This window comes from Lynx canadensis, chromosome E1 (genome assembly GCF_007474595.2).
Source record: "Lynx canadensis isolate LIC74 chromosome E1, mLynCan4.pri.v2, whole genome shotgun sequence".
NCBI lineage: Eukaryota > Metazoa > Chordata > Mammalia > Carnivora > Felidae > Lynx > Lynx canadensis.
Window position 1 is genome coordinate 34,960,404 of NC_044316.2, and position 22,205 is coordinate 34,982,608.

General features: G+C 56.2%; 1 protein-coding gene and 1 long non-coding RNA gene across 3 annotated transcripts; one reads left to right on the forward strand and one right to left on the reverse strand.

Moving 5' to 3' along the window:
- Window positions 1–3,078: 3,078 nt before the first annotated feature.
- LOC115501558 lies at window positions 3,079–8,635 on the forward strand. Its single transcript, XR_003964834.1, has 3 exons — window positions 3,079–3,364; window positions 5,981–6,127; window positions 6,784–8,635. It is a non-coding gene; the product is annotated as an uncharacterized LOC115501558 (long non-coding RNA).
- On the reverse strand, window positions 5,376–14,780 carry SGCA (sarcoglycan alpha). 2 transcript variants are annotated; one of them, XM_030296670.1, is made up of 10 exons: window positions 14,706–14,780; window positions 13,743–13,862; window positions 13,491–13,645; window positions 13,256–13,328; window positions 12,714–12,912; window positions 12,283–12,445; window positions 11,171–11,379; window positions 10,977–11,003; window positions 5,834–6,026; window positions 5,376–5,562 (listed from the first exon to the last, which is right to left on the reverse strand). In XM_030296670.1, exons 1-9 carry the CDS (start codon window positions 14,740–14,742, stop codon window positions 5,846–5,848), a joined length of 1,164 nt encoding a protein of 387 aa, XP_030152530.1. In that variant the 5' UTR covers window positions 14,743–14,780; the 3' UTR covers window positions 5,376–5,562; window positions 5,834–5,845. The 2 variants fall into 2 exon arrangements, 1 of the variants encoding a protein (XP_030152530.1); XR_003964833.1 differs by lacking the exon at window positions 5,376–5,562 and adding an exon at window positions 6,125–6,302 and having other exon boundaries at window positions 5,961–6,026.
- Between the last annotated feature and the right edge of the window lie 7,425 nt (window positions 14,781–22,205).

Below are 22,205 nucleotides of genomic sequence, written 5' to 3' on the forward strand. Positions count from 1 at the left end.
AGTTGTGCTTAACTGGGATTAATGTTTTTTTAATTTATTTTTTTTCCAATATATGAAGTTTATTGTCAAATTGGTTTCCATATAACTGGGATTAATTTTAACAGCGACAAGGGGCCCGTGGCCACCACATCTCCGGACGAACGAGAGAATATGCCTCTTGCTATGTATGTACAAATCCGCACATGGGGGCATGTGTGTGTGTGTGCGTGTGTGTGTGTGTGCGTGTGTGTGTCTGAGGGCACCTGAGGTGACAGCGCCCAGTAGGGCTGTGGTGGCGGGCCTGGTGTGACAGCGCTGGTGCTCCGTGCCTGGGTCACGTGGGTGCGAGGCCAGAATGTGGTTTCGGTGTGTGTGCAGGACAGGAGGAGAGGGGGACAAAGGGGCCATTGTGCCACATTCCCAAACTCAAGCCCTCCTTTCCGCTGACATCACGGCTGCCCTAAATAGAGCTGCCCAGACCCGCTCCCCCAGACCTGGGCTGCCCCCTGCATCGTGGCGCGGAGCCGGCTGTCCCCAGTACCGCTCCACGGGACTCACCTTTGCCTTCTCTGTGACGAGCCGGGCCACATTGCCCTGGCTGACTTCTCAGCCGACTTCAGGTGGAAAATTCTAGAAAGGAAAGAGGCTTCGTTTGGATGTGTTATTGCTGCTGCCACTCTCAGAATCCTGGGTCCCTTTGGTGCTGCGAGCCCACCTCCTGGCAGGATGTTTTACGACCGAAATATGGCGGATTCCCCCTCCTTTTTGGGGTCAGCTCTTTACTCCTCGGCTGCCTGGGGGCCTCCAAGACTTTTCTGGATGGACACGGGTGAGCGTGAGCGGGGAAGAGGCTGGGGAGGGGGCCACTTAGCTGGAGTGTGGGAGCCTCAGGTGAGGGGGCACGCGGGGCTGTGTGTAGGATGGGATCGAGCGTGGGGCTGCTCTCAAAACTAGGACCCACAGGGAAGGCTGCGTGGACGCCGGGAGTGTGGGCCGCTGTGTGAATGGGTGAGGTGGGTGCCACCCAGCCGTCCCAGTGTGGATGAGAGTGCATCTCACTCTCTGGTGCCCACCCACCCGTGAACACATATGTCTATGCTTGAAGGGGCCCTACACACGTGTGGGTGTGTTGGGGGTGGATGGGGGGCTTTTGGGGGGGGGACCGCTTCCCCCCACACATGACGGCAGAAGAGATGACTGAGAACTGAGAACATAAGGGTCAAGCCCTGGGGACGTGCGTGTGCCTAGGCATGACAGAGGGCACAGGAGGGCCTGCTGATGAATGGGGGCAGCTGATCAGGAAGGAGCTGGGAAAAACCAGGAGAGCTTGGGTATGGGGGAGACCATTGTCCTTGGGGGAGACCATTGTCCCAGGGCCAGTGGAGCCCTAGCACTGGTGAACAGCTGGGTCTCTGTCCTCTTCCTGGTGTGCCTCCAGAGGGTACCAAGCAGAGCTGAGAGATGTCCACGGACCGGGAGGCAAGACCCCGGAAGAAGGATGGCCCTTATCCCTAAGGGTAAGCAGACCCTCACACACGGAGATTTCGATACCTTTTCGGAGCATGCGCACTGCCTGGAGGGAGGTGAGTCTGGTGCGTGCAGGTGCTGGAGAGAGTGGGGGTTTCTCTGCCTAAGACAGTGGGAGGAAGAGGAGGACGGGGTGGGATGGGGACCAAAGCACATTTTAGAATAAGGAAGCCACATATTCAAGTTCTAGGTGACTTTACTGCTGTGGGCAGACCCCCCCCCCTCCCGCCAACTCCTCAAGACTTTGGAAAACTCATGCATGCACAGAGGTCTGGTATAAGCTGGCGTTCTGGAGGAAGCAAGGAAAGGGGCCGAGCTCTGGGTCTGGGGCGATCTGGAGTGGAGATAAAGGAAAAGCCATGAAGCCAGCGCTGCCCAGTGAAAACAGAAGGGAAGCCGCACATGTAATCTTTCGGTTTTTTGCAGCCGTCGTAAGACCACAAAAAGAAAACAGGTGACGTTAATTTTAATAACAGATTTCATGGAACCCCAATTTACCCCCACATAGCATTTCACTGGCCAGCAGATCAGCGCCAGGAAGCATGGGAATTTCAGCCTCCCGCCCCAAACTTGCAAGGGCAGCTTGAACCCTTCACAGGGTGCAGAATATAGACCGAGCTCATGTAACCTGGGCCTTAGGGGCCAGGGGGACCCCCCGGGGCCTCTGGTGCGGGGGTGATCATGCGAGTGCTTGTATGTGATAATGTCTCTCCACTCCTGGGCACTGCGAGATGCCAGACACTGATCGTTATCACCAATCCTCACAACGGCCCCGGGGCACTTATGATTAATGTCTTCCGCGTAAACTAGCCGTCAGAGCCGAGATTTGAGTCCCGCTCGCTCTGATCCCAAGTCCCAACAACACAACACAGCCTGTAAATGGTGTGTGTGTGTGTGTGTGTGCGTGTGTGTGTGTGAAGAGAAAGGGAGACACACGCCATATGGGGACTGAGGCAGGCTGTAGGCAGGGCCCTGGGTCCCCGCCCTGGCAGAGATCCTCCTCCAGGATCGAGAGGTGGTGAGGGAACATCTAGAGGCAAGCCGTGGCGGGGCTCTGTTGAGGGTGACAGTGGAGGCCCCACACACCCACGGGTCATGGGGCCGTGCTCGCCGTGGGACTGGCGGAGCCGAGGGCGGAGCCGGGTGTGAGGCTGAGTCTCAGGGTGCGGGGGCTGGGGGGACACCGTGGCTACTTTTCCTTGGCTGTGGAGGGTTGGGCGTGACCACCGCTGGACTCTTGCCCCTCAGTGGGAAGAGAGGGGCCGAGGACTTCCACGCCCTCCCCGTGTGCCGCCGAGGGGCGCCTGGGTGCGCTGACGCCATCCTCACGGCTATTTGTCTGGGCCACTCCCTCCCAGGCCGGCAGCCAGGCTCCCGTGTGCTCCTTGGAGCCAAGATCCCAAGGCAAAGCCGGGAAGCCCAGGGGAGCGAGGGGGCTGGCCCGGGAACTCTCCCACCCCTGGCTGGTGCACAGGAAGAACACTGAGCGGGCCTGGCTGCCAGGGTAGGAGCACAGAGACGGGGAGAGGACAGCCCCTGCCTCCAGGGGGCAGGGATCAAGGACCCCAGATGGCAGGCTGGCAGCTCAGAGCCTCCAACCTGAGCAGATTCGGCATGACTCCAGGTTTCCACCGGATGAGGGGCCTCAAGGGAAAGGAGGAAATGACGCACGAGACAGAAACACTGTCTTACCAGAGGACCCATGTGGTTGGGGGTGGCCACCCCAACAGGCCTTCAGTCCGTCAACAAATGTCTACCGAGAGCCTCCCGTGTGCCAGCCCTGAGCCTCTACCTGCCTCCGCCGATGCTTATGGGATAACTAACCAGCTAACCAACCAACCAACCAACCAACCAACAGGTATGGGATGCCCAGCAGGGGGGGAGGAGGGGGGCCGAACATAACCATAGAAGCACTTGCAATGGCCTTGCTTACCAGCTTTGCCCAGAGAGGAGGAGTGACTTTCTTAAGAGCTCTGAGCACGCCCAGACCTGAGCATTCCTTCAGAACCTCTGCCCCGAGCACCTACTGTGTGCAGCACTTCCCCCGTCCCCAGTGGGCACCAGAATCCTGCCCTCCTGGAGCGTAGGTCTAGGGTGGGAAGCCGACCTGGAACAAGGGACCCAGACACAGCACACCCACAGGGAGGGTGCGGGGTGCGCTGGAGGCAGGGGGGCCGGAGGGGGCTCTCCGAGGAAGTAGGGGGGCTCTCTGAGGAAGGGGGGCTCTCTGAGGAGCTGCTATTTGGGCAAAGACCAAAACAAGCACAGTGAGAGCACAGTTCCGTGGATGGGGGCGGCGGGGGGGGGGGGCACTGGGAGTTCCCAGCAAAGATCTTGAACAGGAGCATGTTATGAGGCAGTAGGGCTGCGGTGGGCGTGGGAAGAGCAGGGATGAAGTCAGAGGGCTGGGCAGGGCCAGCACGGCTGGTCAAGAGAGTGGATCTCACTCTCAGTGTGACCGGAAGACGGAAGACGTTGGAGAGTCAAAAGCAGGGGGCGAGATTCCCGATCTGATCTTTCTCCTGAAAGGACGGCCCGGCTCCTGCTGGAGCTGAGGGGCTCGAGGGGCAGGGAGCCAGGGGGGCGCTGTGCAGGGACCCCGGGAGCCAGATCCTGCTGCTGCACCGGGAAGGTCAGAGTGGAGGCCGAGAGAAGCCGATTCAGGACACGCTTGAAGGTGGGGATTCCAGGGAATGAGAGAAAGGGCAGGGGGTCCAAGGGCACCCTCACCACCCCTTTGCCTGTACATTTCGGGACACCCGGACGCAGTAGTCACAAACCCAGAGGTCCTCGGCCCAGGAGGCACCACCATCAGACTGGGGACCCTCCCCTTCAGCCCCCAAGCTCAGGCCCCTGCTTCCAGGGAAGGGAAAACCCCAAGTGCAGCGCCCCCGCCTCCACCGCCCCATGGCAGCCCCCTTCAGGGAGGGAGAGGGATGGTTAAGAGTCAGCTCCAGGATAACGGGTAGATCCCAGGCCTAGTGGGATTTAGAGGCCACCGTGGCCGATGTCTTGCCCTTGTCTGGATTTTCTGGGAGATGCCACCTGGAGCCAGGGGCCTGGGACCTAGGTCACAAGTCCTTGCCCCTCTGCCATCCCTCCTTTATCTGGGTCCCCCCTCGGGTCTAGTCTCTGGCTCGTCCTCGAAAGGGAGTGGTCAGATGTGAGCCTGGATGTAGGCCCCTGCAGTGGGCAGGGGCACGGTGGCCCGGCGAGGTTGTAGCCACCTGGGAAAAACCAGCTCGGGCCTCTTCCTAGCCAGCCGAGCTCTGCAGGGCCAAGCTGGTGACGCTCAGCTCAAGGGTTCCAGGTCGTGCAGTGTCCTCTGGACCTCGGTCCCTGGAAAAGCCCACTAGGAAGGGGGTCATTGAGCCCGGGCATTCGGGGTCCTGTAGCTCAACCCCTTCTCTCCACATACAGACTAGGTTCCCTGGCAGCATGCGTTACAAAGGGGCTCTTCCCCTAGGGGATCTTGACAGGCAAGAGCCTCTTGCTTCCAGAACCCTTCAGCCCTCCAGAAGGCAGGGTAGAGATGGACATGCCAGGTTCTAATCCAAACTCTGCCACGTGCTTGCTCTGTGACCTTGGGCAAGTTGCTTACTCTCCCTGGGCCTCAGTTTCCTCATCTATATAGTGGGGATAATGACGCATCACTATCAGGTTCACGTGAGGATTCAGACCGGGCCACAGGTAGCTGGTCCCTCCCTCTTTCTTCCAGAGAAGGCGAGAAAACAGTAAAACGCCAAGAGTCCAAAGGGCAGGCTGGCAGCCCCTGGCTGACTCTGAGGGCTCCCAGGAGGCAGAAAGGGAAACTGAGGCAGCGAGTGCTGGTGGGAGGCTGCTGAGAAGAAGGTGCTGGTGGCAATAGGTGAGCAGAGCGGCAGCTATTTATTCTGGGGGTCCTGACCCCAGACACCCTCACCTCCCCCACTGCCGTCTCTCTGCTTGTTCCAAGCCTGGGGGCCATGAGGCCGGGAGCCGGAATCAGGAGGAAGGATGTGGCTGTGAGTCGGCTGCTCTGTGCATGGGGGGAGAAAGGAGGATGAGGCTCTGCACCTGGAACGGCAGAGGGAAGGGATGAGGGGCCGTGAGGCCCAGGCCCTGGTCCTCCTGCCCTCCTGGCCACCCCAGACCTCTGACCCCGAGTGTTTGGCCCTGTGGGGCACAGCCCTGGCCCTGCCGAGCAACCCCCACCGGTACCTCAGAGGAGCGGGCAGGTCTGTGTGCCCCTTCCCTGGACCTCACCCTCCCCACCGTCTGCCCCAGCCTTGAGACAGAAGCCACCTTGTTCCCCAAAATGAGGCTGGCACCGCCCACCCAGACCCACCTGGCTGTGCCCTCAGTGCTGGTCCAGGATGAGGGGCACCTGGGCGCTGTCCACCCGGGGGGGCAGCCGCTCGCCCGTGCGCACGTTGAACATGGGCAGCGTGGAAAGCGGCCGGGGCACCTCACGACTGGATGCCATCTGTCGTAGTTCCTCCGTGTTCCCGCGGATCGTGCAGTGGTGGACCATCTGGATGCTGGGGGCACAGAGCCGGCAGAGTCATCAGCCCTGGGAGTCAACTCCGGTGAGATGCAGCGTGCCGCTGGCTGCGAGCCCCCCTGCCACCTCCCCCACCTGGTATGTAGGGGGAAGCTCGCACACACGACAGGTGAGGGGAGGACAAACTGGAAGGTCTTCGGTGACAGCTCAGTGGCCAGTCATGGGAGCAGAAGCCGTGGCTGCAGACGGCCTGGATTCAAAGCTCTGCGTCCCTGGCAAGTTGCTTAACCGCTCTGCACCTCAGTTTCCCCAACTGTAAAATGGGGATAATAATAGGACTACCTTCTAGCGCTGTAGCAGCAATTAGGGGAGAAAAGTGTTTTTAGAAAGGCGCCTGGAGCATGGTAAGAGCTTCCGGGATGCTAAGACATGAAGAGATACCCACGGTGGATATATTATTTCCAGAGGCCGGTGTCTGCTGGGCTTTATATACTGATGACCCTGTAGGATCCTTCCAGCACTCAGCTCCCTCCCCTAATACTCTCTCCTACCACTGACCGTCCAGCCCTCCCCGCCTCATCCCTGTCTTAGTCTGGCAAACCTACCCCCTCTCTCTTCCCACCTCCCACTTTTGCTCACGCATTCTCCTGCCTGGCCTTGACAGTCTCATCTTCTGGCTCCTCCCATCTAGCCTCCCTTGCCTTTGTACCTTGACCCCTCCCAACCTGCTCCAGTCTGCCCCCAGCACCAACTAGCTCTGGACACCGAGTCTCTTCTTTCTGTCTTTATTTCAGACCAAGGCTCCTTGAGGCCTGCACCAAGCCCCGGGCTCAATGGGCCTGGAATCCCCGCGTCCTTCCTGAACTCAGTTTCTTCCCAGAAGGCTCAGCCTCGTTCTCATCTGACAAGTCTCATGAGCTTGCTTTCCACTGTCTGGGGCAAGCTTTAGTTCACTCTGAGAAGGAGGGTCGCACGATGTAACCTAGCACGAAGACTTGCTTTGGGTTCGAATGTGAGTTCTCCTCCTTACTGGCTGTGTGACCTTATGCAAGTCACTTAACTTCTCTGTGCCACGATTTCCCCGACTGTAATGCGGTTGCTGTGCAAATTAAATGAGTTAATGCAGGGAAAACAAATCTCGCCTGGTCAGCATCACGGCAAGCGGCAGCTAATGTTACAGGGAGCTTGCTGTTGCTATCATAATTATCAATGTTGTTTTGTTATAGCGGGCCCACTGCTGTGCTTAGCCTCCAGTAAAGGGATGTTTCCAAGCCCCTTTCCACGAACCCACCCACATTTGTGAGTCCAGCTTGGAGATATTTTCCCAGACTACTGGTTGCCAGGTGAGACAGCACGAACCTTTCATCACAAACAATAAAGGGCTGGGGCCCTAGGCAGGGCGGAAGCTACCCTACTTGCCTCTGGGCTACTGATCAAATGGGGAAGGGGCAATGACCCCCACCCCTGTCCAAGTCTCAGTTAGTGGACTGAGCTAGACTCCAGCTAGACTCTGGCTAGAACCTGACAGATGAGACGACAGATCAGACTCTCTAGCTTCACGCCGAACGGGCCACACTCCTCCTCGGGGGTGGGGGAGTAGGACCAAGTCCCGTCTGGTTGGCGGGAGGGGGTGGGGTCACCCTAGAAGGCCAGGGTAGGATCCAGATGAGCTCTTGAGTCTGGAATTTGGCAAGCAGAGTTGTCCAAAACACAATTTTCCATTCCCAGGCAAGGGGAGGCTGAGGGAGAAAGGAAGTAAGAAACATGTGGATGCTTAGGGCTGGAGGCAGCTGGGCAGGTAATGCCCTGGGTAGGAGAAGGGCCTGAGTTAACAGGCCCCCTCCCTGCCCCCAGCCCCACATCTGGGTCTCGTTAGTCTGGCAACACACACAGGTGGAAAATGTTCTGGGGGATGTTTTTCCAGAGCAGGAGGAGAAGCCAGACCCGCACCGCCTTCTCCCACAGTCCTTCCACATCAGCACTTGGACAGACGAATGAAGGGGCAGGCATTGCTACACATGCACACACACACACACACACGCGCACACACACACAGCCCACTACCAACACACAACGGACGAACGAAGGGGCAGGCATTGCTACACATGCACACACACACACACACACACACACGGCCCACTACCAACACACAACGCTCGAGCCCTGTCTCTGGCACACAGACCACACGAGAGGGTCAGGCTGGACGGCTTTCTGGCCAGCAAAATCTGATACGGACAGCAGAATCACAATTTGCGGTTTGAAAAAAAAGGTAGTTTCAAAAAACTTTTGAAAAAATGGTAGACATTGAACAAGCAAAAACAAGAATTGAATTTGTGGAAATAAATCGACGCAAACCAACAAGGGCTAATATGGCACCTGGTAAACCCGGGGATTGATTGAAACTTGATGAAGATTTTCTGATACCTTCGGAGCTACAACACCGACCCAGGAAAGCTGGCCGCTGGTGGAAATATCTGGTCAGAAGAGAATTTCCACAATGGCAGAAGATGTGAGTGATCAAATTGGGCACTGCCAAAAAAATGGAAGAATGAAATCTTCCTTGAAAAACGTACATGGAAAATCCTCCACCTCTCTGGGAAAAAATTCTATCAAATAAAAATGAGAATAAGAGGGGCGCCTGGGTGGCTTGGTCGGTTAAGCGTCCGACTTCGACTCAGGTCATGATCTCACGGTCCGTGAGTTCGAGCCCCGCGTCGGGCTCTGTGCTGACAGCTCAGAGCATGGAGCCTGTTTCAGATTCTGTGTCTCCCTCTCTCTCTGCCCCTCCCCTGTTCATGCTCTGTCTCTCTCTGTCTCAAAAATAAATAAACGTTAAAAAAAATTTAAAAAAATGAGAATAAAAAAAAAAAAAAGCAGAGGCTTTCCATTGCTTTGTGGTCAAAGATGACCAAGGAATCAAATCGACCTAGGTAAATTGAAGAAGTACATTTCTGTTCACTCTGGAAAATATTTTCCCCATAAAAATTCACAACTGTTGATGGGGCACCTGGGTGGCTCAGCTGGTTAAGCGTCTGACTCTCGATTTCAACTCAGGTCATGATCTCATGGTTTGTGAGTTTGAACCCCGCGTAGGGCTCTGCACTGACAACACAGAGCCTGCTGGGGATTCTCTCTCCCTCTCTCCCTGCCCCTCGCCTCCTCTCAAAATAAATAAATAAACTTAAAGAAAATTCACAAATGTTGGTATAATTCTGATTCTAAAAGCGTTTCTATTCCTCAACCCAATGGGTTGCGATGGTGGGGTCAAAATGGTGGGTTGGAAACCAGGGTCTCAGAACACCCTGAAATCAGCTGGCACATTCGTTTCAAAACTCGCATGCGGATGGGAGGCCCCACACCTCAGCCCTTCTTCCCGGGGTACCTGGCTTGTCAGATGCCCACACTATCTGGCAGCTCCCGTCTGCACCTCCCAGGAGGGAACGATGGGACTATTGTGACCCTCACAGGATTCTGGTGACCTCACAATGTCCCCCTGAGGTCACCACAGAGATAACCTTGCCGCCTCCTGCACCTGAGGCACAAGTCTGTGAGGCCAGCCGTGGGTGATCATCCTTGGTCCTCCTTCTGGCCACCCAGGGGAAGGCTTGGGCCGGAGCCCTCTGCGGGCAGAAGCCTCTGAGGGAACCAGGAGCAGAAACTCACCTCACCCACCGAGGAGAGACCGAGGGGAGACTTCCGGCCACCACCCTGGAGGTCCTTGCGCCTAGTTCCCTTCACCCGCCCCAGGGAGAGATGCAGAAAAACACTTCGCTGCCGCCCACATCTCCACCCTTGGCCTCGAACGCTCTGCAGGGTGCGGGCCGGCAGGCCAGCCCATCCGGAGCCCCTAGCGAGAGTGAGACTGAGTGCCCAGCCAGCCCCAAAGTCCGCCAGAAGCCCAGCATATCCAAGGTGATCCTGGGGGTTGTGGCCCACAAGGGGGCGCACGGACACGTGACGCTGACCACGCTGAAGAAGGCCGTCGCCACCGCAGGCTACAACATGACCCAAAACGCCTGGCGCTTCAAGCGAGCGGTCAAGGGGCTGGTGGACAAAGGCATGCTCAAGCAGGTGACCGGCAAGGGGGCCCTGGGCTCCTTCCGCATTGGCAACAAGTATGCCTCCAAGGTCAAGGGCAGGTCCCAGAGCCGGCCCCAGTCTGGGCAGCGCCAGTCTGGGCAGCGCAGGTCTGGGCAGCGCCGAGCCGGGCAACGCCGGCCTGGGCAGCGCAGGTTGCAAGCAGGCTCCCAGAAGGGGCACAAGCGACTAAACAAGGGGGTTCGCAGGGTGGCCAGATGTCGCCACAATTAACGAGGCAGGCCATGCAAGCAGGCAGGGGTGCCAGGCCAGCCAAAGGCTCAGTGCAGTGGAAATAAAAGGAGCCTAACTTATTTCACATCTGCCTCCTAGAATCTTTGGGGCTCAAGGGGGTGGAAGGGGAAGAAGGCTGGGAACAGAGGAGGGTAAGGCCGTGGGGAGCGGGCACCTGGGCAAAATAAGGGTGAGATGGATTTGGGAAGGGCTGGGGGAATTGAAAGCATCCACAGACATTAGCTAGTTCAATGACAACATCAGTGATGCTGCAGGTGGAGAAACCAGGGCCAGAGAGTGTCATGGTAATTGTGTGACAGAACCCAGCCTGGAACCATACGTGGTGTGAGAGTGTCTGTGTGTGTGTGTGTGTGTGTGTGTGTGCGCGCGCGCGCGCGCCCGCAGCCTCTTAGGTTGCTTCTCAACCCCTCCCCACCACGGCGGCAGAGAGCCCCCAGACCTGGCTGGCTCCCCACCCTTGCCCATCCCAGGTTAAAGTCTTCCGTGGAGACCAGGAAATGAGAAGGCTGGGTCAGGAAGGGTCAAGCCCAGCAACCAGTCAGCCCAGAACTGGAGCTCAGAGGCCAGGGGCGGACCCCATCATCCCAGAGGTTAGAGGGTCCACCCCAACAGTCTAGGGGGGCTCCCACCCAGCCCCCCGCTTTCCCCTACTCACTCAGAGGTGGCCAGGTCTCTCTTCAGCCTGTGGGAAAGCAAGGGAAGGGATTAGTTATTACCCATAAGCCTCTCCTGGTTCCAGGCCAGGCAAGAGGTCCCCACTCCTTTTCTGGATGAGGACCCTGCTCCCTGAGAGGTCTGCGTACCTGGGCAGCCACAGTGCCCTCTCTGCCCTCTGCCCCCCACACTCACCGTCCCTCCCGCCGGCAGCACATGATGTAGGCCAGCAGCAGGGTGAGTAGCAAAGCCACCAACAGTGGCACCAGGAGGGTGACCAGCGCATCAGTGAGGAAGTCTCGGGCCGTGGCCTCAGTGGGTGGGCAGAAGAATGGGTCATGTTCCAGAATCCCATCGCCTGGGGTGGGCACGTCATCTGCAGGCTCTGGCACTGACTTATCCACCTGCTCAGAGAGCCCAGTTGGCTAGACACAGAGACCCCACGGGGAGAGGGCAGGGGTGCCCCCAGGGCAGCTGCCTCCCCCAGCTTGACCTAGCAGGACAAGCACTGGAATAAGAACCAAGACAGAAAATCTAGGAGAGGCAGGTCCATACAGTGGTTAGAGCACACCTCTAGGGTCCTCCCGCCTGGGTTCGAATCCTGATTCAGACAAATGCTATGCTGGATGACTTACCTCCAGCTGCCTCAGTTTCTTCCCCTGCAAAGTCAGAATGCTAATAGTGGTACCTGTCTCTGGGGTGGTGGGGAGGGTAAGACATGTTGATTGGATAGTGCCTAGCACACAGCAAGTGCTCAGAGTTGTTGATTATCAGTCTTTGGCCGCACTGTCGGTCAATTCACAGGGACAGAGTATTCCAGGGGTTCCCAGCCCGGGGAGCCGGGGTCTCTAGGAACCCTAGATAATTCTGTTCAATATCCCAAAGGGCAGTAGCGAGCATCTTTGGTTTATAACTTGGAGGTGGAAACTATCTGGAAACTATCCCAGGCAGATTTGGACACCTTGGAAGGAAGCAGACAGAGCTGTCCCAAAGAGTACCCTTGTGGGGAAAGGGTGCTGGAATTGCTCTAAGGGAGCGAAGTTTCCAACTATTGGAGACTGCTGGAGCCGGGAGATGCCTTTCCTGGATTATGGACTCTGTCGCCCTCTCGTGGGACGAGGTGGAACTTCGGAGCGCGCGCTTTCGAGCACGGCGGGGTGGGGGGAGGGGGGGGTTGCTGTTGCGCGCAGTGTCTACTCAGAGAAAGAAACAGGAACAGAGAGATGGGGTGGGGAAGAAGGGTAGGGGGGAGACTGTGATGGGGGGCATGCCCCATCCCCATCCCCAGAGCCAGGGCCCCTCCTCACCAAGGACACATTGCACCAGTCCACACGAAAGTGAGGTGCCAAGGTGTCGTAGCAGGACAGAAGCGGAGGCTGGCCCTGGGCGCAACGAGCATGGCTGTCGGGAGATGCCACCATCTTCAGGCAGGTGGAGAAGGGTGAGGCCGAGCCCACCTTGATGTAAACCCTGGGCCCAGATAGAAGCCACGGTTAACAAATTGGGGAGGGGATGTACACTGGGCACTGGAGGTTTGGGGGTTGCGGGGCCACCTTGAGACCTGGGTTATGGGTGAGAGTACATAGCTCCACATCCTTCTAGGGGGCCTTACACTCCCACGAATGTCTTTGGATAGCTGGATCGTTTATGTCCTCGTAGGGTACCAGGGAGTGCGCCGTTTGGGGTAACTGAGGTTTGGGCTCCTCCTCCAGGTGGCCCTCCCGGATTGCACGCTTACCCTTCCTTGCGACCCTCAATGGGAAGGGGGACGCGACCCCCACGGTCCAAGGCAGAGGTAACGTTGAGTAGCTGGAGCTCCCCTGACTCCCAGAGCCCTCCCAAGGCTGTGAGGAAGCGACTGGCGGGCGTCGAGGGCAGCACTTCCTCCACATCGTGGCTTCGAACCAGGAACTCAGCCTGGTAAGGCAGCAGGGGGCCTGGAAATGCCAGGTTGGCGCCCAGTTCTGCATGGATCCTTCCCAAGCCTCCCCACCAACCCACACTCAAGCCCCTCCCCATGCCCCCTGACTCCTCCCTTCCTCCCTAAAATCCCCATGCATCACAGGCCCCAAATGCCCTCCCCGTGGCCTCAACGACTTGCCCAAGGCCCCACGCACTGTCAGCAGAACAGCCAGTTTATACAACTCTAGAGCCCTCCCATGATGCCCGGCTCCCACTATGCCCAAGTGTCCCCTTCACATCCCCCTCCCTCCTTCCAAGGGAAATCCCCCAAGACGGGCTTGGTGGGTGGGAGTGGGGCAGGGGTATGGCTGGTGGTACCTTCTGGGTCTCCAATCAACAGCACCAGCCTCTGCCAGGTGGTGTCAAAGCTGTCCCGATTGTATGCTATGACCTGGCAGGGGGAGGGGATGGGGAAGAGGGCTGAGGGACGGGGTTAGGGGACAAGACATGTGGAGAGGACAGAGACGCCCTCACCTAAGAGGCATCTAAATTATGTACATGAACATGAACGAATGCCCACATGGGACCCAGCCACTGGGGTCCCTGCTGGTACCTCGATGACCTGGCGCCCACGATCTTCTGGGGTGGGGGTGCCGTAGAGGAAGCCAGGGTGGTGGGGGCTGCGCTGGGTGTAACGGAGCCACCGAGGCAGGTCTGGGTGTCCCTGGAGGTGGGCGTGGTAGGTGATAGGGACGGTGGGTGGGACATCTGGTGAAAGGGAGGAGATTGGAGAAATGACCGGAGCCTTCGCCAGCCCCTGGCCAGTCCCCAGCCGTCCGCCCAACGCCCTTGGGGCCCCTCTCACCAACGTGCTCAGAAAGACTGGGGAAGGTTTCCTGGTCCAAGGTGTGCACAAAGACGCGGCCCACAAGAGGCTGCAAGGTGGTCTGCTGGGCCTCGGTGTCCCCCAGCCCTGCCAAGAGACCTGTGGGGACCCCAGAACCCCCAAACACACGCATCAGCCTTAGTATCAGGCAGGGGATAAGCTCCTGGTGCCCCTAAGAGACAGAAGTGGTGGTGGCAGGGGCCGGGGGGCGGGGGGGCTCTCAGGAAAGGACAGGGTGGGGCCTGGCTGTGACAAGTCCTAGACCTTTGTTGGTTTGGGTTCGTGGGAGCCCCCTCCCCCACTCATTTTAGGCTTCCTTGGAGGAGTCACAGTGGGCGGGGACTGCTGTCGGCCCGAGAGGGGTGTGAGATGGGGGGGTGGTGTATGTGTGTTAAAGGCACTTGGAAAAGAACCCTTAAGAATGCTGGGTGTCTGGGAGGCTGGAGGGGAGGGGGAGAGGGAAGGAAATTTTGGAGGAGGTGGGTAGCCATTCTGGAACCCTCTCCCCTTTCCCCGCATACACGGGGAGAGGGACCCACAGGAGAGGCCAGGAAAAGCTGAGCCAGTAGGATCCTGTGCCCCAGGGAGAGTATTTGCCCCAGCGGGCCCCCACACCCTCACGGCCAAATTTAGCCTGGGCCTAGAAAGAAGGCAGACCAGCCAGCCCATTAAAGGGCCCACGACGCTCCGGGCCTGTGCCGTCAGGCCCACCTCGGCCTAGGGCACCCCAGCCTTCAGAGCTCCCGGCCCCCCACTTCCCGGAGCCCTGCTCCCAGCCCCATTTCCCTGGACCTCCCACCGGACACAGCATTAACACCCCAAAGTCCTTCTGGCTCCTGCCCCCAGACTCCTCCCCTGAGGGACCTCTGTACTTTCGCCTCTCCACCCCTAAATCCTGTCCCTTCATCCTGGGCCTCCTCCCAGAAGAAGGCCCCAACTTGCCCACAAGGAGAAGAATCCAGATTACTGCTGCTGCCATGGCTGCCCCAGCCTGCCCGGCCCCCGTGAGTGACAGAGACAGGAGCGGTGGGGAGGAGAGAGGGAGGGGAGGAGGGAGGGGAGGAGAGAGGGAGGGACAATGGGGAGGTGTCCCAGAGCAGCTGGCCCCAGCTTCTGCCGGCGGGTCCCTCCCCATTCCCACCCAGAGCAGGCACTGACCCTGGGGTGGACACTCTCTTCACATGACAAGGTCCCTCCAACGATCCCCTCCAGGTGGTCAGAGAATGTTTTCTAAGCCACTAACCTGATTCCCCCCTAAAAACACTAAGGGCTCCCCCTTGCCCTGAGTGTCCGGCTGTCGATGGCTTTCAGACCCTGCCTGTACCTGGCCCTCCTGTCCAGAATCCCCTCCTCTCCCCACTACCGACCACACACACACTACCCCAGGGCTTCTGCACAGCCTCGCCCCACCCCTGACACACTCCCCTAAGCCTCCCAAGTGCCTTGCACAAGCTTAGAGTTCCCTTCCTGCCCTCCTCCGGCCTGCACACTCCGTCACCTGTCACCTCGCAAGGACTCGGCACAGGCCTCCTCTCCTCCCTGAAGTCTCCCTTTGCCCCCTCCTTCCGCTAGGCTGAGCTGGGTGGCCCCTTGGCCCCTGTGCACAGCATCGCGGGGCGGACCAGAGTCTTATTATCTTTGTATCCCTGGATCTCGCGCAGGCAGGTGTAGGGGACTAGGTGACGGCCTCCTTACGAGTACGCTGAACAGCCGGGTGCCTGTTCACCCAGCCTGTGTCCCCAGACCCAAGTACTCCCAGCATGTACCCCAGGTCTGGGAAGACAGACTGCGGCCTGCAGGCCTGGACGCACATCCTCCCCTTGACCACTCAACTGGAGACCGGGGGGGGGGGGGGCGCGTGAAAAACTCAATTGCCCTCTCTAGGCTCTGTTCCGGCAACTACAACTTGGCCAGGACACTGCTTACCTCTCGACGCCCTTGTGAGGAAGCCTCAACATCATGAACTCTGGCGCATGCGTACAGAGCACCTACCGCGTGCCAGGCACAGAGGAAGCCTCGACAGGCAGCACCCTGCCCCCCACGGAGCTTGCACACCACCGGTGGGTGATGACAGGTAATCCCCCGCCCGCCACTCTGCTCCAGGCTTTACGGACATTTCCGGGCAGTAACTCGTTCCATTCCCCCAGCAGTTCCGTGAGGCCAGTGTTATTTCATCCCCATTTTCAGGTGCGAAAAGGGAGGCCCTCCTCTTTGGGGGCTTCTTGGAGCAGACAGAGGGGACTCTCCCCAGCTGCCCTGAGGAGGAGGCAGAGACCCACAGGTGCCAGGGTTCCAAAATGCTCTGTGTTCGGTGAGCACCCCTCCCGGGCCCTGAGATGAAGGGCCCTGGCATCTCACCGCCATACCCAACACCCCAAGCAAGGGTGGTGGGGCCCAAGGGACAGGGTGTCGGCCTGCCGGCGGGAATGACCAGCACGTGGGCAGCTTACTTAGTCCTCGTCTTTTTTGCTGTCTCTCCACCTGACCGTCCCACCCGTCCCTGGAGAGCCACCAAATTCCAGAGTCAGCGTCCACTCAGGCTCTCAGGCAGGGCAGGCTTTGTCCCAGAATCACCTTGGCACCTGTCCGCCTTCTCAGAGATGGAGGGCACGAGGGAGAAAGGTTCTGGAGAAAGCGAAAAAGTCAGAGGGCTCTGGGCGGGGGAGGGGGGAGGCAGAGGTGCCAGGACTGGCCGGCGGCCCAGGCCTCAGCCCCTCCGTGGCTCCATGTGACTCCTCTGCTATATTTGGAGCGACCCACTCACACCCTCCACTGTTTTCAGGTAGCAGGGCCCGAACCCAGTGCTGCCAGGCCCACAGAGGCCAGCTTCCTTACGGATCCTTTTCCCCTCCGCCTCCAAACCAGGGGACCCGGGGACTGTGCCAGGGGTCAGCTGGAAGTCCCCTGTGGCCCACCAGAGGACCTCTCCCACTCAGCGCTGTCTGGATGGTAACCTGCCTCTGTAACTCTCAACACCTGTGTTCCTTGGGAGCCTGGGCGGGGGAGGGGGGGCGGACAGAGAGTGGGGTCACACATCCTTCAACTTCTTACTTTGCAAATTTTACCTAAAACCGAAGTCCACAGGGCCCCCCCCCCCCTCGGTGGCTCAGTCGGCTGGGCCACTGACTTCGGCTCAGGTCATGACCAATCGTGATCGTTCGTGAGTTCGAGCCCCGCGTCGGGCTCTGTGCTGACAGCTCAGAGCCTGGAGCCTGCTTCAGATTCTGTGTCTCTCTCAAAAATAAACAAACATTAAAAAAAAAAAAAAAAAACTAAAGCAAAACCAAAAACAAAGCCAAAGTCTACAGAATTTAAGAACGAACTGCCACGTACCCATCCCCCAGCTTCAATAGTTAGCAGCTCGTGGCCAATCTCCCGTCATATATACGACACCCGACTTTCCCTCCTAATTTCCTCTGTCAATACTTTGGCATGTATCTTTGAAAGATAATGACTCTTTTTTAAACAAGCACAATCGTTACACCTAGTGCCTTAGTATTCCTTAAAGTTAATAATAATTCCTTAAATCAGATCTATAATGTTCAGATTTCCATCCGTCAAAAATGTCTTTTTTTTTTTTTTTACAATGCATTTGTTTGAATCAGGATCCGAATAAGTACACACACTGCAGCTGATTAATGTGTCTCCTTTATATCTCTTTAAATCCATTGGTTCCCTATCCAATCCTCTCTCTCTCTCTCTCTCTCTCCCTATCTTTTTCCTTGAGGGAACCAGGTCATTTGTCGTGCAGTTTTCCAGTCTGGGTTTTGCTGATTTGCATCTCTAGGGTGTTCTTTAACATGTCTCTCTGGCCTCTGTACTTCCTGTAAATTGTATTTCCTGTACATTGTTATTTCCTGCAAATTGTAGTTGGATTGAGAGTCCTGATCAGGCGTAGGTTCTATTTTCTTTAGCAAGACCGCTTCACAGATGGTGGTATTGCTTCTTCCATCCCAAAGCACGGGCAACCACTGATGCTCTGTGCCTCATCTATCAGCCTTTCCCCGTCCCCCTCCCCAAAATGGTGATATTCCCATTCAATCACTCCTTCCTTTATTGGCTGGAATAATTCTAGACCCAGCAATTGCCCCTCACTTACTGTTTGGTTACTGAGTGGTATGAAGGCAAGGTGGGATAAATACTTGATTCTGTTCTTGTATTTACCAATTTTGAGATAATGAATTGATTCTCTAGCATCCCTCGAACTTTGGCCGGTTAGCTTTTTTAAAAAACGTTAGTAGCACAATTATGACTTTATGGCTTTAAACATATTTGATCTTCAATCCACGGTGACTGGTATCGCTCCTGACCTTCATACTGTCCCTTCATGAGCTCCCGCTGTGGCCCCCTCCCGCTGGAGCATCCTTCTGGGGCGACTGCATCCTTCTGGGTCATCTCTGCATCTCAGTGTCTCAGCCTGGTCTCCACCTGTGCCACCCGCACCTGTCTCCCCAGCCTTCCACCTGACCTTCGCCTGTCAATGTCTCAGTTTAAGTCCTCTGGTCCTTTGTCCCTGGCTCTGCCCATCTCAGTGAATATTTCCTGAATGAATGAATGATTGAATGAATCAATGCATCATCTCCCCAACTCTCTCAATCTACTCTGTCTCTGTGAGCCTCTTGATTTCTGAAGGCCATATTTTCTTCGTCTGTATCTGCAACCGGGGATTATTTGTTGTCATGAGGGACAAAGGAAAGGGATTCTCATCTTTGTGATCTGATTGTCGCATCTGCCTCCCAGACTCCACCCACATCTTTCCTCCCCTCCTCTTCACCGCCCCCAGCCCACAACAAAGGATGTGATCTGTCAGTCTGCCACGAGAGGGCGCGTTCGCGGCTGCGACCCGGACCTGCGCCTGCGCACTGTTGGGACAGAGCAGGGCCTGGTGGGGGCGGGGGGAGGGGTCGGGTAGGGGGGCGGGGGGAGGGGCGGGAGCGCCCCGCCCCGGGTTGGGGATGCGCGTCACTAGTGTTGGCTGAGAACCGCAGCTAGAGGAGGCGACGCTAGAGGAGGCGACGCAGGAGGAGGCCGACGGCCTCGAGCCTTACCTCGTCCTCCCCTTCCGGGTCCAGAGGATGTTCTTCCAAGTGGGGAGGAGAATCCGCATGGAGGCAGGGAACTGGACACAATGCCCTCTTCCCCACCATCCTCATCATTTGTTGAGGATCATCTGACTTCAGGCACGTCTGTCTTTGCCCACGGCATTGGGGGCACCAGTCTGAGGACCTAAGGGTACCCAGAATCCGCCCTTTATCCTTGAACTTCAGCCCTCAAAGAGGTTTCCTGAAGCCTTGTGACCGCCCAGGGCAGTCAATCCTGAGTCTGAGAATCCCAGAGACCATCCCTGACCAAACTTTTTAGCTTACAGGAGAAACAGAGAAGGGGAGGGGACAGTCAGAAGTCTCACAGCACAGCATTCTGCCCAGCTAGCTCTCCGGACACGGACACGGAGCGGAGGGGAGACACTCCTTCCCTGGAAAGCGGGGGTAATAAGAACCAATGAGATAATGGAAGCCAAAGTGCTTTGTAAACTGTATAAAGCTCTGGAGAAAGGAAGGGGTCTTTTATTTATTTATAGCTGATGGTGCAAGACAATAGCTGCCCAGGGCCAGCCCACTGGCACAGCCCGAGAGCTGGAAGAAGTCAGATTTAGAAGCTACTGCTCAGTGATAGAAGGATTAGGGAAAATAAAAGAAAGGAACTCTCTGACATTTTTCGCGGATGGTATGATTATTTATATAGAAAATCCAAGAGATACTACAGGCATGTTATGAGGGCTATTAAGGGAGATCAACAAGGTTGCTGGACCAAAATTAACATCCAGATGCGATTAAAATACCAAATGCTATGGTGTTCCTGGACACTCGCAATGTTACTGGAAACTGTAATATATTTTTTTAAAAATAAATTATTAACAATACTATTAAGATTGGACAGAACCCTGAAAAAACCGCGCGGATCCTTATGAAGAAAAACTGTGAGCCATAAAACTATAAAAACTCTAGGCTATAAGAGGAATAAGCGGAGAGATGTATTGAATTTAGGGGTGAGAAGCCTCAGTGTCCTGAAAACAGCTCTCTCCGTATTAATCTTCTGATTCGATGCGAGTCCAATAAATACGCCAATAGGACTTTGCAGAGTCAGGCAAGGCTCTTCTAAAATTCATACGGAAGAGCTGGGGACCAAGAGGCCAGACAGTTCTGAAAAAGAATAAGCCCCTGACAGATACCAAGACTTCTTTGAAAGCGATATTAATGAAAACAATGTGGTATCAGTGCCGGGCTAGACAAAGAGATCAATAGAAGAGACTGCCCAGAAACAGATCCAAGCATATGTGGGAACGTGATTTATGATGTCAGCGGCATTGCAACTCCGTGAGAGGGAATAGGCTATGTAATAAAAAGGGTCTGGAATTTTTAAAATAATAATAAACAAAAGGTTAGCATCCAAGATAGAGAAAGAACTCCTGCAAGCCAATAAGGAAAGCACAGACGTTTCGAGTGCCACCCCAAATGGCATTCTTTCCCTTCCTCCCTGCTCATGGAACCCTGGTCTGATTCAGGAATCAGGAGTCTAGGCTTTTGAGAAGGCTGGGCCTTCCCCAGCTGCGTCAGGTGAACGGCGATCCGTCTACATATAGCATAATTCAGTTCCTCCGGTCCGTGGCCGGCTTAGGGGTGGACGTGTATGCGATTCTGGCCGCCAAGACCAGAAGGGAGATCTCCTGTGGGGCCTCTGGAAGAAAACGTCCACTTCCTTCTACCTTCTGGACATTTGTCGGCACACGACACCTGGAGCAGAGGCCACTTTTGTGGACCATGAGGGGCTGGTCCTAAGAGGCAAGCCACCGTGATGAGGAGGATATTGTGGAAAGATGGAAAGAACCTGGTCCTTGACTGTCACAGCTGAGATTCTGAATTAACCAACCCTAGGACTTCTTGCTATAAGGAGGCAACAAAATTCCTTTTTTGCTTAAAGCACATCTGGTTGGGCTTTCTATAACTTGTATCAAAAGGTGCAACAGGGGCGCCTGGGTGGCTCAGTCAGTTGGGCGTCTGCCTTTGGCTCAGGTCACGACCTCACGGTTCAGGAGTTCAAGCCCCGCGTCGGGCTCTCTGCTGTTGGCATGGAGCCTGCTTCAGATCCTCTGTCCTCCCTGCCCCCGCTCCCCCACCTCTCTGCACCTCCCCCACTTGCATGTGCACTCTCTCTCTCAAAAATAAAATAACACGTTAAAAAAAAAAAAAAAGGTGCAATGGATAGCAAAGGAGACGGTCAGAAGCAATTCGACCAGAGGGAACCCAGATGGCCAACAAGGACGAGAGAGTGCTCGACTTCTCGCAGGCAGGGGACGCAGGCTCAGATGAGATACTGCTTCACACCCATCAGACCGACAAAAATAAAAAGTCTCCCAAGAGCAGCTGTTGGCAAGGATGTGGTCAGACAGGACATCTTGTACAAACGTTGGTGGCGAGGGCACAAAGTGGAGCCCTCGCTGGGGAGAGCAGTGGGGCGGAACCAGACAAGTTGAAAGTGTGCCTGCCCACGCCTCCGGCTCTCTGCTCCGAGGTGTACCTTCTCCGGACAGGCTCACGCGAGTACCGGGGTGTTCATTGCAGCCCTGTTTATAATGACGAAACACAGAAACACCTCAAACGCCCTTCAGTAGAGAGGAACTGATAAATAAATTGTGGCTTATTCCCCTGCCGACATGACAACCAGAAGTTAAAGTGAAGGAATCGAAGCCACACGTGTCGGTGTGGCTCCGCTGTAAAAGTCCCGCCAAATGAGAAAAAGACACAAAATGATCCGCACGACAGGAGGGTGGTTATATACATCCCAATAATGGAAAAAGCGTTACTGTCTCCTGCTTTAGGAAGACATCAATGTGTAGGGGAAATATCAAATTACGGGCTAGACTTAATAAAGCGAGGAAATGCTGATCACATGCTACAACACGGAGGAGCCTCGAAGATGTTGTGCCAAGCGAAATAAGCCAGGCACAAAAGAACATATGCTGTATATGATTCCGCTTGTATGGGGTACCGACAGTTGTCACATTCATAGAGACAGACAGGAAGTAGAACAGTGGTTGCCAGGGGCTGAGGGGAGGAAGACACGGGGAGTTGGTGTTTAATGAGTACAGGGTTTCAATTGGGAGGACTAGAAAGTTCTAGACATGGACGGTGGTGTTGGTTGGTTGCAGGACAGTGTGAATGTCCTCAACGCTACTGAACCAAACACTTCAAAGGGTTGAAAGGCCAATTTTATGTTATTTTCCATATTTCACAATTTAGAAAAATAATAACTTGTGGGCTATAAAGGATGCATCCCAAATTTATGACGGTGGGTAGGGTGGGCAAGGGGACCCGGGAGAAAGAGAAAGCACCAGCTTCTGTGTTCTGTTCTCTTCTATGAAGGAACCCGAAGCAAAAATGATGC

What these genes read in the sequence shown, in the direction of transcription:
- SGCA (XM_030296670.1), bottom strand. Translation starts at nt 14,742, where the DNA reads ATGGCAGCAGCAGTAATCTGGATTCTTCTCCTTGTGG. An exon ending in CAGTCTTTCTGAGCACGTTG is followed by an intron (nt 13,646 to 13,742) that starts GTGAGAGGGGCC and finishes CCCTTTCACCAG; the next exon opens with ATGTCCCACCCACCGTCCCT. An exon ending in AGAGACCTGGCCACCTCTGA is followed by an intron (nt 6,027 to 10,976) that starts GTGAGTAGGGGA and finishes CTGTGCCCCCAG; the next exon opens with CATCCAGATGGTCCACCACT.